The 17,627-nt window shown below is 38.9% G+C and overlaps 1 protein-coding gene across 1 annotated transcript in view; it reads left to right on the forward strand.

Annotated features, from left to right (window-relative positions):
• The window catches only part of opn7b (opsin 7, group member b), a 59,165-nt gene that overhangs the window by 26,453 nt on the left and 15,085 nt on the right, over window positions 1-17,627 (forward strand). The window contains exons 2-4 of the mRNA XM_086069438.1: window positions 9,957-10,044; window positions 11,002-11,164; window positions 11,617-11,744. Coding sequence (XP_085925564.1) covers window positions 9,957-10,044; window positions 11,002-11,164; window positions 11,617-11,744 — 379 coding nt within the window. The remainder of the gene's footprint in view (window positions 1-9,956; window positions 10,045-11,001; window positions 11,165-11,616; window positions 11,745-17,627) is intronic.

Raw genomic sequence — 17,627 nt, forward strand, 5'->3', positions numbered from 1 at the left:
CGCAATTTTTCTTAAAGCACTAATTTGCAACATAATTAATTAATCTAATAACGAGTTAAACTGACAGCTTTAATATATATATTAGGGGTGTCAAGTGATTAAATTTTGTAATCATAGTTAATCGCATGACTGCAATAATTAACTCAGCATTAAATCACAAATTTTTTATCTGTTCTAAATGTACAATAAAATGTACAATACAATAATTTTTTATGTTTTGATATTCTTATTAACATAACAGTAAATTAACAGAAATATGGCTGTATCTTTTAGTCATTGATACAATAATTTCATAATAATTCATAAAATTTATCTAAAATGAAAAAGCTTTATTGAACTGTAAAAAACGAGTGTGATATTGATTTGTGTTAAGGTCATTATGTGTATGTAGCTGTGTATGTAGCAATGTAAGACTTCTGTCGTTCTGTACCTTTTCTGTCCTTTCAACATAGAGACAAGACTTTCTGCTTTAGTATTCTTTACATTAACAGGATGCGTAATGCTGAATTACAAAAGGTCTGTCACTCAAAATCAGCACAGAGAACAAAAGAATGTGCAAGAACATCTTCCATCAACTGAAGCAATGCCATGGAAACAAAGATTTTGCTCCTAACTTGTTCATGTAAAGAATTTTTCCTGTGGCTCATCTCTGTTGTCAAGATGGCCCATTTTCAATTATAAACTCTTGTTTATGTATTATTCGCTTGCGCACAATTAACAAAGCAAAATACCAAAAGAAAGAAAACTCCACCCCGTTAGATTGCACTTTGCGTTAGACTTGCACTGAGCATTATAATTGGGCCCTTTGTATTTTTGTGTTCCTCAAGAGCAAAGTATTTTGGAGAGCAAAGTCTTTTGTTTTTTAGGTTGTACAGTACTTAGTGAAAAAAGTTCAAGAACCTTTGATGTAGAGCAGTTGGTGCTATTCGTAGAGAGAGAGAGAGAGAGAGAGAGAGAGAGAGAGAGAGAGAGAGAGAGAGAGAAGAGAGAAGGAGAAAAGGAAACCAAAGATTTAAGTTGTTGCATGTTGTTGGTCTATGTAAATAAAACAGTCCAGCTATGCTACATCAATATTGTACAAATTGTGCAAAAATGGGGGTGTAATATTGACAGTGATATAAGAACGTATTGATAAATTATATTACACTCGGGATGTACATCATGAGAAAAACTTGATATTATTCATAATATGTATGCACAATATCACACATTGAAATTCATATTTGAACAGACTGCAAGGCATAAATATGGATAATAATATAAACAGTGCATAGCGTGTATGTCAATATGCTTAATGTATACATTATTGCACATTGTCCTCAAGCGTTTCTCTCACACACAGGGGAGAATTGTTATATAAATGAACAGTGCACTGAATAAAATATCATCTAAATGTTTGTTTTTGGCAGTGAAACCGAGTAATTCCTTTTGAGAAAGTGCGCCTCGACTTCATCACAAAAATGGAAATAGTGTTACTGGTGAAGAGGCCAATGTCAGACAAGCTTGAAATTTGACTCACCATCAACACATGCACACACATTTGCTGGCTTCAAGAAGAGTGGAAGACTCACGCTGCCCTTATCATTGACTGCGTGCTCCAAGTCTTATTCCCATATTTGTGTTAGTCATATTGTGGCAACTTTTTGGTGGCATTATCCTTCAAATCGGAATGTTTTTTGCGTCTTCTACTCACCATCTGAACATGCCTGTCGCGCGCATCTTTTACTGCAAATAAATTACTAATACGAGTCTCTGGTCTTTCTAATACTGTGACAGTGACAACACATGCAATTACTGTATATATGGGTCGCAGAGAAAATAATCACAAGATTTGTAAAGCTAAGTGATTTAATGGTGGGCAGTAGTTTGTTGTGTTGGGAAAAAGACTCGAGGCTGTCTCTATCTTATAATAAAATAATCAGTCACGTCCTATTTACATAATCTTACTGTTGTACACAGCTCCAAGTGTATCTTTCTGTGCTCTTGGAGATACAGCCTTTGCCAATTACTTTTGTTCTGGCGTTTTGCTTGCTTGTCTTTCTAGCTCAGAGAAGAACACAACCCCATTTCTGCTCTTTTATCTCTCACATCAGGCCAATGAAATGCAGAGGAAATGAGAAGCAATAGCACTTTTGAAAAGAATACGTGCCGGCCCATTTGGAGGCTGATGTTTGATCAAGCTCACAAAGGAATGGACCTTGTTCATTCTAGGACAAATTGTTGATGAGTCTAACAAGACATGAAATTGCAAGCCTGCAAATTACGTAACTGTAAAAACACAACTGTATTGCAAGTACTGAGTGTGTGTGTTTTGTGTATGTGGCGCACGCTTCTTATGCAATCATCTTACAGTATGTTGCACATGCACACAGACGGGGAAAATCCAGACTCTTCCATTATTTCTCATCCCGATAAAATGCATAGAATTGGTTTCCCATTTCCAGCTATGACCAAATGCAGATGCCTTGCTCACAAAAAAAATAATAAAAACACAGTCATGACAATATATCGCCCATAGCCAGTTGAAGCGAAGAACCAATGGCAATAACTGTCATCGTAAATATAATGAGCTGTAGTATAGTGCTTTTAATGTCGTCCTACAATTGTTTGGCATGAAATTGATGTAACAAGTTTACGTCCTCCTGATAAATGACAGGCAGACTTGTTTGTATTTAGTTGACCGTAACATTTTTACTTCAGTTCTAAAGGTTTAACAAAAATTCTGCATTAATCAGCAGTGTAAAGTGTTGTTTATACTATCTGTATGAGGATTTGCTTTTTTTAAATTGTTTAATCTACCTTGGTTCCTTCAAACCTCCTGAATAAAATACTGCCCTTAAAGACAGACCCAGTTATAATAGCAGCAACGGCAACCAGTATTTTTGTGTATTTATCTGACATTGTCCACTGTACTGCAATAACAAATGCCAGATGCTTTGTGCGGTAAAAGGGTTGCTTGCAGATCCATCTGGCATAGAGCCAAAATAAACAATTACTGCATCGTCGTCCATGAATGGCATCTACGAGCAGGCATGCGCTGCCACTGCACAGTAATTCTTTGACTGTAACACGCTTTTATCATCTGTACTGATTATTGTTAGAGTAGACAATATTAAGTATTGTACTCTTTGCGTGTTCAATTATCTGAATGGTGAGATTCTGTTGAAGAAGTTCCTTTGCAAAGGTTTTAATTACCAGAAGCTTCTGGTCGCACAAATGAAGTCACCCAAGCAGTGCTCCGTTCAAATGTGATCTTTCTTTCTAGCCCACATCGTTATTTATTCACAAAAAGGGTTCAGAAAAAGGTCAGCCCACAACACACCTGGTTACAACTGAATACAAGAGAATCCGTTCCCATGGGTATAAATCAGATTAGAAAAAATACAATAATAATAAGCCTGACTCCCTTCCGACACAGCAGAATCCCCGGAACCTCCCTTTAGATTACGAATGAATAGACAGACCCGTTGCTCTTTCTCATGAAAGTAACACAGATAAGAATATAGGTCTATTCATACAGCCATACTGAGTTAACTAAATCTAAAACGGCTAAAATATCATTTAAAACTGAAAAAACAATGTTAATAACTCATCATTCCCTCATTTGAGCTCTTGAGAGCTCAACACATTAAAAAAATTTTTTTTCAATGTTTGTGTGGTAAAAATAATTATCCTTAAAACATCCCTTTAGCAGAAGAGGAGGTAGTTTAGCAATCATATGACATTAAAAAACAATTTGATACATTTAAAAGATTTTTAGTGGAATAAGCATAGCATATGTGAGGCTTAACATAAAATGTTGTTCATTAAAAAGTGTCGCAATGTATCGGCAGACGAATATGTGTTCTTTGAAGCCATCTTGTGAAGTTCTTTGAAGGTCTTTTTTTTTTTTTTTTTTTTTAATGAAAAGAGTGTCGCAATAGTTCGTCTCTTCTTTAAGAATTTGGGGTAGACTACCCAAATTCTTCGATTTGCCACCTGGGATTATTCTGCCCAAAATGTGACTGATCAAAGGAATGATTGCCCAAGAAAAGGCACTTGCTCTTGATCCGTTGACTGATGTCCTCAAACGGTGTCGAAACGGCCGCTCCAGAACGATCACTGGGTCAGCTGACGTGGCTCCAGGTCGGAGGTGATAAGATTGATGATCAAATGTGATCTTTCTTTCTAGCCCACATCGTTATTTATTCACAAAAAGGGTTCAGAAAAAGGTCAGCCCACAACACACCTGGTTACAACTGAATACAAGAGAATCCGTTCCCATGGGTATAAATCAGATTAGAAAAAATACAATAATAATAAGCCTGACTCCCTTCCGACACAGCAGAATCCCCGGAACCTCCCTTTAGATTACGAATGAATAGACAGACCCGTTGCTCTTTCTCATGAAAGTAACACAGATAAGAATATAGGTCTATTCATACAGCCATACTGAGTTAACTAAATCTAAAACGGCTAAAATATCATTTAAAACTGAAAAAACAATGTTAATAACTCATCATTATCTTGTGCAGCTTGTGAGGAAGCAGCAGTCAATCACAAATGAGTTTTAGGGCGACAGGCAGACTACTCCTTAGTCAATAGTTAATCAAAGGGTGTCAGGGCTGGAGAAAACACCAACACATTGACCGTAGTACATACTAAACTAAAGCAGAGAAATCAAACAGTGTTTATTTAAACAAAGGTGAACGTAAAAGTGAGAAACAAATGCTGAATACAAACTGAAAATCAATGACAACAAAAGGTCAGCTCGAATAAATAACTCAAGGAACGCTAAATAACTAAAAGGGATGGATGGAGCCACAGCATAAGAATCTCTACTCGAAAAAAAGGAAGGAAACATTTAATTTCTTACTTTGTCATCATCACTTTGTTACCACTACTGTATTTTACCGACAGATAGAGGTGGGCATTCCGTCAGTCCGTCATTCGTCAACAAAACAGGCAGTGACAGACTAAGAGGTGCGTCAGTACTTGCCCCAGTCAGTGATGATTAAACTGATAGATGAAAACCCATTTCATTCAGTGCTTAGTCCGTCATAAAAAAATATAAAAAATAAGACGTTTCCTGTCATTTGTCTAAAAAACATGTATTCGACAGCAATGGACTGATGGAATGCTCATATGTGGTTATTTTGTTAACAAAAATGCCTTTAATAACCTTGGTTGTGGGCAGGGTTATTATAGTTTTGGAATTGTCATTATAGTTAGTTTTTATTTCATTTAGAGTTTTTGTTTTTTAAATTTAGTTAGTTTTAATTAGTTTTCAAGGTGGTTCTGTTAGTTGGTATTAATTTTAGTTATTTAAAAAATGCTTTAAGGTGGAGTCCAACGTTTTCACTCATAAACACTAGATAAACAGGACGTAGACATGAAATCTTTCTCAATCTACACCTCTGGGGTTCTGTTAATGTGTGGTGGTGTTTTTTTCATTTTTATTATTTGTGTGCAATATTTAATGAGCACCATGATAAAAATGAAAAAAGAAATGCATTTCTTACCAAGCGTTGCATTTCAGATGAGTTATATGAAAAAACAGGCAAGGCAAGCCATTGGAGCCAAAAGTCAAGCACAAATTGGCGCCAAGGAGTGACGTCATCTGAAGGTGCTTTTCTATTGGCTGCTGCTATATGACATCACTTCAGTGTGACACACATTCAAACGTCCTTATTCCGGTTAATATAGAAAAAAATATACTTAAAATCAAATTTAAAATCACCCCAAAAGGCTCATGTATTAAATTAATTACCCAAGACTAAAACAAAGGACATTTTCGCTATATTTATAGTTAGTTTTAGTTAGGTTTGTAAACATAAAATTTGTTGTTTGTTTCACTTAGTTTTAGATTTTTTTTAAGCTATTTCGCTTTTATTGTATTTCATTACTAAATTGTTTTGCCAATTTTAGTTTTTTCGTTAACTAAAATAACCTTGTTAGCGGAATAGAACAATGTGGGTGGATTTAAGGAGCACTGTTTGAGTTTCGTTCTGTCAATAAAATTACAGTATGGGATGAGTCACAAAAAAAGCAGAAAGTGGGATATATCAGAGAGAATTTATAGCACTAAATTATCATAATTACTCAAAATGTTTCTCAAAGCTCTGAGGCACTGTAATAACCATGCAAATCGGCCATCTGATTTTAAGGTTATATCATCACAACATCAAACCACTCTAAACCCATTTTTAATGCTTATTGCGGAACTGGAGCTTGTTCCAACTGACTGTGACAGTGATGGACTACATCCCGGACTGGTCACAGGACACACAGAAACAGGCACCCATTCACACTCACAGTCACGCTGGCTGTATGAACGAGAGTGGCTCAGGCCAGAGTGGTTTGGAGACACGCATTCTGGCTTCTCTAGGATCCCCCCCTGGTGAGGGTGAGTGGAAGGAGCTATATAATCCTCCCATGCATACGGTGAACATGTCGGATCAGTAATCTTGGTCATTTTCCTTTCAATCATACACCACTGAAAGGTTTGATTATGGGATGTTGCCCATCCCTCATTTGTCCTCCTACCTTTGTTCCAACCTGGCATTCTTTTATAGTAATAGTCTACGCCCGCTCACTGTCCTTGACAGTGTCGCCCTCGACCGCTGTGTTTATACCGACGGTAAATTTGAATTCAAGTGAGTTTTGGTTTGCCACACACCTTGCAATCATTCGTTCATTACTGCAAATTTTCTCAGTGAGAAGGTGATAATTCCTCAGCTTCACTCCTGGGAGGGAGCTTTCATTTCATTCAAACTGTCAATCTGCTTTATGACTTGGGGTTTGTCAACAATGAACATTAGGGGGAAAAAAAGATAGATGTGCAGAAAAAAACCCAGTGTACTTTCAGGCATAATCTACAATGCTGTACATCGATTTATTAAACTGATTATAATGGGGAAATTCAATTAACAATCTGTCGTATTTGTTGAACACCACACAGAATCAAATACAAAATCAACACTTTTCAGGGGGCAGAGAGAGAGCGAGAGAGAGTGAGCAGAAGCTTCCAGTTAATAGGCTGAAAGTCAACAAATGTGATTTCAACTCTGACTTCATTAGCTGACTCAATTATTTGTGTAGAGGCAATTAAAAAGTCAGTTTTCTGTCCCCTTTAAATGTCAACCATTACCATGGAAGTAGCATTTAGATGATGACACATTTCTATGAACACTTAGTTACAAGTTACAATGAAGACAATATTTGCTCCCTCTAATATTGACAATTCCACCACCCATTCATTATTTTAACAAGCATCTTTATAATCTTATATATAACTTGTTTGTTCATACATCTTCTCATGTGACATTGAATTCTCCCTACAGCGTTTAATAAAGTACCATCGCACCCCCCCCCCCCCCCCCCCCCAAGTAAGCAGTACAGCACACCACAAACAGTAGTAGTAGGAAAGTATGTTTGCAACCCGAAGCACGCTTTGGCACATGATGCAATAAAAAGAGCACAAACTATCACTTTTACGATGTGAAATTTTAAGGAGACTATGATTACTGTTTATAAAGAGTGTGTTAGTACAGGCCAGGACTTTAATATAGATTCTAACCTGTTCTGGATTGTGATTACTGACAAGCCATTTTATATGCACAATCTTAGAATAAAAGAATGGTTCTCTTTGAAGATAATCTAAATCTACTGAGTGTATGCGCATAGAAATTCATTCAATTTAATCTGTGTAACTCAACAACCTTGGATTTATCTCATGTCTCTTGATGAGAATGTGAACAAGTCCCAGATAATTCAGGGTTGTAGAGTCCTTCATGGAGGTCGCAGTCTCACTCAAAACCAGTCAGCCAGTTGCGCTCCCCATTCAAGCCACTTATTGTTTTTCGATTATTGTCATTACAAGACTTTCCCAACGTTTTTCCATGGGCTGATCTTCTGTTGGCGACCCGGTCAGCTCCGTCCTGCCTTGGAATCCACCTCAGCCTTCTGCCTGCAACAATGAGTTCTACCTTAGTATGTTTTGCTGTTTGTTTGGGACTGTGGGTGTCTTGGCCCCAAAACTCTTCCCCACTTATCCTAACTGAAATGAACTGCTCTGTATCTGTTCATAACTTTTATGGACAGAATTTCTAGGCGCAGCCAAAGTGTTGAGGGGTTCCGGTTTGGTGGCCTCAGCATTGCATCTCTGCTTTTTGCAGATTATGTGGTGCTGTTGGCTTCATCAAGGCGTGATCTCCAACTCTCACTGGAGCGGTTCGTAGCCGACAGTGAAGCGGTTGGGATGAAGATCAGCACCTCCAAGTCCGAGACCATGATCCTCAGTCGGACAACGGTGGCGTGCCCTCTCCAGGTCGGGGATGAGATCCTGCCCTAAGTGGTGTTCAAGTATCTTGGAGTCTTGCACGAGTGAGGGCAGGAGGGAGTGGGTGATCGACAGGCGGATCGGTGCAGTATCTGCAGTGATGCGGACTTTGTATCGGTCCGTTGTGGTGAGTTGAAAGGCGAAGCTCTCAATTTACCGGTCGATCTACGTTCCTACCTATGGTCATGAGCAGTCAAAAATTAGATTCCTCCGCAGGGTGTCCGGGCTCTCCCTTAAAGATAGGGTGAGAAGCTCGGTCATCCGAGAGGGGCTCAAGTCGAGCTGCTACTCCGCCGTGGAGAGGAGCCAGTTGAGGTGGCTCGGGCATCTGGTTCGGATGCCACTTGGATGCCTCCCTGGAAAGGTGTTCCGGGCATGTCCCGCCGGCGGGAGGCCCTGGGGATGACACAGGACACGCTGGAGAGACTATGTCTCTCGGCTGGCCTGGGAATGCCTTGGGATCCCGCTGGAAGAGCTGCTTGAAGTGGCCGGGGAGAGGGAAGTCTGGACTTCCCTCTTAAGGCTGCTGCCCCCGCGACCCCGGATAAATGGTAGAAAATGGAAGGATGGATGGATTAATGGATGCTCTGTATCTGGACTGTGAAGTTATCTGCATGGCTACATAGATCATACACAGAATGAGAAGGACCGTCTGACACGATTTGACAGATTAAAACCTGCTTCAGTTGGTGCTTAGCCCGTGTATTTTTTCGAGGCTTCGCGTCATAAAGGATTCACCGAAAAAGTGGGCACTTCATCGAAAAAATGATGGGCCGATGGAGAGACAAAAGTGCCCACCTCTGACATCCAGTCAGTTACACCCACATATTTAAGGTTCTACTGATGACTCACCCATTCAGATTATCTTGATATGCTCCATTCAAAACTCTCTCAACACTTGTCCCTGGATTGACCTTGCATTGCTGGTTGGTCCCTGAGTTTCCTGGCATGTTGTTCCCACCCAGCCTTTCGCCCCATCCATGAGTTCCTCCTTAGCATGTTTTGGGGATTTTGCTACAACAGCAACGTATGCATGTGTCCGTCCTGTTAATTGTGAATCATAGAATAAAGATCAAATAAAATGCAGATATCCCTGTCCCACTTGCTGTTAATTATGGAGCATTAGATGACCTGGCCCGAAAACGCTTTTCCGGTCTCCCAAGGGTTTCTATCTGGACTTTAAAGTTCCAGCTGTGTATCTGCACTGTGAAGTTTTTTGTGTCCACTCATTTGTCAGTAGACTTGCTACAGTTGATAATAAAATGACTTTTTCAACATTCTGGTGGTTTGGTATCCTGCTTTTGGTTTCTACACCACACACTTCTGTGATAAAAGGTGACGCTTGTGCCAAGCAAGGTTGTTGCCGGTTATTCCACATTTAATTCTAAAAGCTATACAAACTAAAATTGAAACCGTGAAGTCATAGCATACAATATTGTGTTAGTGTGCTTTATGAGACTATTGAAGGTATATTGCTTATAGTTTTGGAGTTGGATCTGTCATGGAGGTTATTGGTCTGAACAACTGAGGTATCAATGTGTAAATTCCTCAAGGAAGTTGTTTGTTTTTGTAAATTGCCAGGGGGTAAAACATGATTTTATTCATCATTGTGTCTGTTCTCTCATTTTTCTTTCAGATGGGAAATGCCTCCGAAATGTATCTGTTTGTGTCCAGAATATCAAAAGAGAATGACTTCCTCATGGGGACACTGTATACAATTTTTGGTGAGGTTTTGTTATTTTTCCTGCATTAATGAATACTACAAAGTGTGTCATGGCCACACTGAAAAAAGCAAAATGATGCAACTACTTTTACTACTTTTTCAATAAATTCAAAGTGAAGAAAACAGTCATTATATTACAAAACATTTATGTTTTTATGAAAGTAGTCGCAATATCATACTGTAAGAAACTAATATACATGTATGAGGATTAATTTAGGATTTTAAAAGTATAAAAATGACTGATTTAAGATGACTATCTTTACTTTTACAGTTACATGTGCAAACAATAGAATGGTTAATGTTGATGCACATCAAGTAGTGTAATTTCATTGTGCTAACACTGTTCCAGATTTACATACAGTTAGGCGGTTTCGGTAATGTGCACAATATGGCAATGTACACTACCCCCCTTCCTTCAAGCCCCCCCCCCTCAAAAAAAATCAAAAAACAGAAGTTACAGTAACAGTGGCAACACAAGATGGCCGCCGTCTGGCTGTGTCCTATATTGATATATTCCATCGTATATAAGTCCTGTGGACAGTTGAGCCGGCATGCGAACAACTTGCAGGTTGCATTTGAAGCACCAAGAAGCAAGGAGTGTTGCAATTATGAGAAATGAGACCCACCCAGTGTGTAGGTGGAAAGAGGTGTCATGCGTAGGCAGAGCGCTATTCAAGCTAGGGCCGCCACTGACTACATAGACCTTATTTATCTAATAGAAGAATAATATAACCAGATGACTATACAGTATGTCAGGCCTCATACACTTGTAGAAATAAAATTTTGCCTTTATTCACACACATTGTGAGTTTTTTCCCATTAAATTATCTTTACGCTTGCATTTTGTCTACAAAACTATATTTATATAATTTTCCACTGCGGCTCTAATTATCCTCTACAGATATCTGTTCAGCTGCTGGAGAACTCAGATCAAATATTGTGTAACTGTTCCTGGTAGGTGCGCTGTCAGTGCTGGGAAATGGGATCCTGCTGTTCGTGGCCTATAGAAAAAAGTCCTCCTTGAAGCCAGCTGAGTACTTTGTAGTCAACTTGGCCATCAGCGACCTGATGATGACCATCTCCCTATTCCCTATTGCTGTACCATCAGCCTACACTCATAAGTAAGTCTCTTTTTTATCTACTGTATTACATCACTTAGGTCGTCTTCATCTGTCAAGGCCTACGTTCTCTGAATTTGATGAATATGTCAAGCTTGCCGCAGCAAGAAAGATTACAATAATTAGACATTCATGTGGGTTGTAGACTTCCAAAAATGATAAAACAATTACCGTTACGTTGGTTAGGGTTACCATTTTGTGCAATCACATCTAAATCCATATAACTAACATATGCAATGGTAACACAAGTGTGCCTACAAAGCATTTAAAGCATAAAAAGTATTATTTAAATTTGTGTAACCTCTTTTCAAATCATGACTACAGCTTTGTAGCTCGTCATTTACTAAAATGCTGACAAAATGCCTTTCCCAAAACATTCCCCTCATTATTAAAATGTTGCAATGTTTTCTTTCATCCCTTCTAACACCCCTTTTACCCCCCACATCCACATCCAGGTGGCTGTTTAATAAGATCACCTGCACCGTTTACGCCTTCTGTGGCGTTATGTTTGGCTTGTGCAGTCTGACTAACCTGACGGTGCTTTCCTTCGTCTGCTGGCTCAAGGTCTGCTGCCCAAACTATGGTAAGGTGACTATCAAGTTATTATTCGGAGTCCTGATTTTAACTTTTAATTGTGTCTTATTATTGTAAAGTAACACAGTACTCTTAGTGGAGTACTGTTTTTATTCTCAGCTGTCTTGTCATTATCGATTTAAAGAATATAGGGAGAGCATAGTTATTAACCTTGAAATTCAGGATTAAAAATATACATTGGCTGGGGAACACTAACCAGCTCAATATTGTACTGGATGGAGCTGGGCCATGCACCTTTTGGCATGTTGGATAGGCTCCAGTTGTAAAATGAATACTACAGCCTATTTGCTTTCTGTAAAATCGGAGAAGGAGCTTGGGGTTTTGCTTTGCCTAATATAAATGAAGTGGGTTGACAGTGGAACTTCATCACTGGTTTGCATGTATATTTATAGTATATTATTTTTAGTTACAGCCACCCACCCCCCAGAAGAAGAAAAAAATCTGTGACCCACCAATTCTCTGCTGTGATAGTATATTTTTTCTATAAAATTGTTTTAAGTAGACCTCTGCAGAGGAGCTATTACTCCACTGTCCGACAATAAAAGTGCCACTGCCACCTACTGTAGTGAATGTGCAAAGTCTGACAAACAAATCAAAAAACAGGTTCCCCCCTATTTGAGAAGGACTGATTTACATGCAAACTCCACACAGCACATGCCCTTTTGAGTAACACTCGCCAGGAAATCCATCACTATACAGTAGAGTAGATTAAACATAGAATGTAATTCCAAGTACAACAATGTCCTTCTCAAAGGACAGTGTTGTCAAGGTGAATGGTTTTCATTAAATGGTTTTACAGAGAGCTTTTTGTCATTCACCGGTGAATACATATAATATGTAAGTGAGCATCATTGCAAGCAGCAGTTAAAAGTGCAATGGGTAATTGTGGCGTGACGTATTTACAGTTGATCTGTCTATAATTCTTAGCACCAGGCAAGCAACTTCGAGGCCATTCCACATTAGTGATGTACTGTCTTGGAGCAAGATGGCATGATGTCATTGTTTTTTCAATAAAGGTTTACTGTCTTTACTGTTTTCTTTTAGTGTGGTGTATATTTGGCAATACAACTGTTACAGAGGTATGAGTCAAAGAGGCTGTAAAAGGGAGAACATTCAATATTGGCTATTTTAATGAGGACATTTCATATATTTTGGTAGAACAAATGCATCCCACATATTGTTCCACGCTGAGATTTGATGTATTTATGTTCTTGCAAGTATGGGTGGAATTTTATATGTTTGGACCTCTTTTAGTTTTGCTGTCAAATAAGCAGCAGCTAAGCTTCTAATTCTGTAGACACTATGGGAAAGCTCATCTCTGCAGTCGACATTCAAGAATGTTGTCTTTTTTGTTCTTAGTGGAATGTTAATTTGAAAAATAGAACATCAATTCTTGAGCAAGTTCAAATAAGACAACCGCTTGTGCATATTGCAGTTTTCAAAGTACCCTCAAACTTGAAAGAATTACAGCTACCTGCCAGAAAACTATTCATTTTAGTTTATCCTTCACCAGTCCGGATCATTTTCATGTTTGAAAACATGAAAGTGTTCAAAACTGGTAATCCTGCCCAACTAAAATCTGACAAGTGTGAGTTTTACACAACCTAGCTCTGAACCTAACCCAAGCCTGCCTCTGGCAAACGACTCTTTTAAACTCACTCACCACAAAAAAGCGCTATAGAAAAACACATTCAAACAGAAAATACAAACAGAGAATACAAATGTGAAAACAGTTTCTATGGGCTAGATTGGCAAGCATCACATGCAGCAATATTCTGAAATGATCTGTCTTGGTCTTTGTAAAAAATAAATTATTTTATCTGAGGCAGGTTGACATACACTACTGAGAAAAAGTTAGGGATACTGTATTGTGCTTTTGGGTGAAATGTTCCAATAAATCTAAGATACACTGTAACCGTTACAGGGAAGCTTAAATTTGACCTTGTCTAATTTTTTTAATGCATCTGTCCAACTTTTCAGTGTTTCAGTATACTTGCTGTTCTCTAACAAGGACCTGAACGACAACAGGTGTTTAATCCAATTGACAAATAAATATGCCAGTTTTCAATATTCATATTTAAAGAGTCCTCTGCATCATGCTGTTCACATTTTGAAAACTTAAGAGACTTCCAACATGGGATGTTTTAGAGGGACGTTTAAACTGAGTTTTGAGGCTGCAGAGAAATTCAGGCTTTACTCAATGTATATGCTTCCATGCAACTGCAGTGAGTTTTTAAAAGTTGGTGCTTCTGCCTCCATTCTGGGGTCCCTTTCAGCTCCAGTTGTGTCATTGAAGTCAAGGCCACATTTTAGGAGGACCCTTTTTGAAGTCCCCCCACCACCACCACCCTCAGAAACACAACTATAATGCAGAACACACCGCTCCAGAGACTGCAAGACTCACAAATAAAACGGTCTGAAATGCAAATGAGCACAAGCAATTATGCCCTCATCAATAACGCACCAAAAACTATGTACAAAAAGCAAGTCGTCTACCAACATCCACTAAGCAAAGCTGCCCTTTTGTTCCAACATTATTTTATGCACTTAACAAACTGCTCGGTTAACACCTACAAAACACTTAGTTGCAAAACAAGGTCAGGCCAATAGATAAATTAATCCTGATTTACATGTACTGTGAAACATTATGTGCTCACTCTATTTCAGTGTTTCTGTCTTCATGCAGATAAGTATTGAAGACAGAAGGCGATAGAAATAAGTGGCATTGTCCATAGAGCAATGGAGCCTAGCCTATTTAACTCAGTGTACATGTTGCACATCAGAGTTTTTTTTGTGGGATGCCAAAGTATCCCTAAATTGAATCCCTGAACCCCGGCCCAGGGGAGGGGGAGGAAGGCGGACAGGGGAGGGGGAAGGAGATGACAAGAAGGGCAAGGGGCAGCGGCAGGGCAGCAGAGAGAGGGAGAGAGGAGGAGGAAGGGTAGCGAGGGAGAAGGGACAGAGAGGCGGAGGACAGGCGGGGAGAGGCGAGGAGGGAGAGGCAGGAAGGGGGAGAGGGAACCACGGGGCACCCCGGCGGCCCACAAGCCCCGAACCACGTCGCCGGGCCCGGAGCGACGCCCCGGACACCAGGGAGAGCCCCGCAACGCAGCACCCCCCAAGAGACCCAGGGAACGGCCCAGACGCAGCCGCCACCCAGCAGCCAACAGAGGGGCAGAGCCGCCCACGCTCAGCCAGAGGGGGACAGCACCTATAGAATTAACCCACTGGCATGCAGTGAATCCGAATATTAACCATTGGAGGTGAATCTTGAGGAGTTGGTGATTAAGGTGTCGTTTGATGTAGTCTGCTCGATCCTGCTGGCAGCAACTGGGTTCCTGACTATAAAAACACAACCATTAGTTACAAATTGCCAAATACAGAAACAGCAATGTAAGTTATCGCGGTGTGGTGGCTCTCGCTAACAGGCAGAATTAAGTAACCAGATTTCGGTTCAAATATTCTATATACGTAGACCATGTTTCTATAAATTTTGATATTTGGTTTTTATTTGAGGCAGATATTTTTTCCATTAAAATGTGATTTATGAGGAGGTCAGACCATTGGTCGATATTCAGAGTTTGTTTATTTTTCCAGTTAACAAGAATTGTTTTTTTCTGTGTAGATTGAAATTGTTAATGTGGTAAGTCAGTTGTTGTTAGGTCACCTAGCAAACACAAGTTTGGAGATAAAGGTATCCTACAGTCCAAGATAGCGGAAAGTTTTTCTAAGACTTTAGTCCAGAAATACATAACCGGAGTGCATAACCATAAAGCATGAAAATCAGTGTCTGTAGTGTTTTGTAAACACTGGAGACAAATGTCGGAGTCTGAGAGTCCCATTTTCTTCATCATATATTGAGTAATGTATGTTCTATGAATAATTTTATATTGGATAAGTTGTAAATTTGTGTGTTTTGTCATTTTAAATACGTTTTCACAAACATGAATCCAAAATTCAGATTCTGGAGCTATAGACAAGTCTGTCTCACATTTCGAGATGGGTAAAGAAATTTTATCAGTATATGAAAGTAACTTACATATTTTTGAGAGTTTTTTTGTTGTCGGAGAAAGCTTGGTAATATCTTTAGCTAAAACAGGCGGTTGGCGCGTACCCCGAAGTGTTGGAATTTGTTTCTTTATCATACTTTTATCTTGCAGATAATGTAAAAAAAAAATCAGTTTTTTATTTTGTATTTTTGGAGCAAGGATGTATATGATATAAACATTATCTGAGAAGAGATGGTGGAGATGTGTAATTCCTTTCTGCTCCCACACACCTAAATAAAACGATTGGTTGTTAAGTTGAAAGTCGGGGTTATGCCGTAGGGGAGAAAGCCCGCAGGGCTCCACTTGGGCTTTTGTAATTTCTTGTGCCTTCCACCAGGCAGTCAGGGTGGCGGAAATCATTGGGTTTTTAAAACAATTATGTCGCTTAATCGAAATCTGAGGTTATTACAATCCTTCTGTTCTAGTTCCAGTCAACAGTTAGTATCTCTATTGGGTTGTGCCCATAGAATGATATATTGTAGCTGGTTAGCTATATAGTAGTGCATACAATTTGGTGCCTCTAGACCTCCTTTGGATTTACTTTTCTGAAGAGTAGATAGACTAATCTTTGCTTTTTATTATTCCAGTAAAATTTTGTAACGGCCGAGTCCAACAACTGGAACCAGTTAGCCGTAGGTTTAAATGGAATCATTGAGAATTGTTTTTTTATTTTTGGTAAAACTTTCATTTTAATGGTGGCTATTCGTCCTATTAGAGAAATAGGAAGATTATTCCAGCGCTCCAAGTCACTATAAATGCTATCCAGAAGTGGAGTAAAGTTTAAATGAATTAAATCAGTTAATTTAGGTGAGATTTTTATGCCTAAGTATTTTAAATTACCTATAGGAAATGAGTAGTGTGGGTCCTGGCTTGCAAGGTTCCATGAATTTTCTGTAATAGGTAGTAGTGTTGATTTTGTCCAGTTAATAGAATAATCTGATAAATGTGAGAATTTAGTTTTTAAGTTAAATACTTCCCCTATTGAAATAGCAGGCTTTTCTAAATAAAGTAAAATATCATTGGCATATAGATTAATTTTGTGTACTGTTACCCCAGAGTGAATTTCTTGAATCCTTCTTTCCTGGCGTATGGCTAATGCAAGCGGCTCAATAAATATTGCAAATAATAAAGGCGACAGTGGGCATCCCTGTCTTGTGCCTCTCTGTAGAGTAAAACTCTGAGATATAATCCCATTAGTAGTAACTGTAGCTTTAGGAGAATCATATAATACTGACACCCAGTGAATAAATGACTTCCCAAAGCCAAATGTATTTAAAACAGCAAAGAGGACCAGTTAACTTTGTCGAAAGCTTTTTCTGCATCCAATGATATAATAACTGCCTTTTTATCATGCCGCTGTGACATGCTAATACGGTTAAAGAGCTTCCTAATATTATTAGTAGAGTGATGATCTTTATTAAAGCCTGTTTGTTCGCTATGAAAGATTGTCGAGATTACTGTTTCTAGTCTAGATGTGAAAGCCTTAGTGATAATTTTAATATCAGTGTTAATTAGTGAAATCGGACGGTAACTTGATGGAAGGGTGGGGTCTTTTTCTGGCTTTAATAAAAGTTTAATTGCTGCCGTATTCATGTGTGGGCGTATGTAACCATTAGTTTTAATTTCTGTTACTACTCTTACGAATAGTGGAGCAAGCATTAACCAGAAGTGCTTAAAAAATATAGCCGGGTAACCATCCGGGCCAGGTGCTCTGCCATCAGGCATACTATCTAGAGCACTGTACAACTCGTTTATAGTAAGTGGCACATCTAACATATCTTTATATTCAGTAGTTAACTGAGGTATATTTAAGCTACTGAGGA

The sequence above is a fragment of the Leptonotus elevatus genome, chromosome 2 (genome assembly GCF_054856555.1).
Source record: "Leptonotus elevatus isolate MCC_2025b chromosome 2, RoL_Lele_1.0, whole genome shotgun sequence".
NCBI lineage: Eukaryota > Metazoa > Chordata > Actinopteri > Syngnathiformes > Syngnathidae > Leptonotus > Leptonotus elevatus.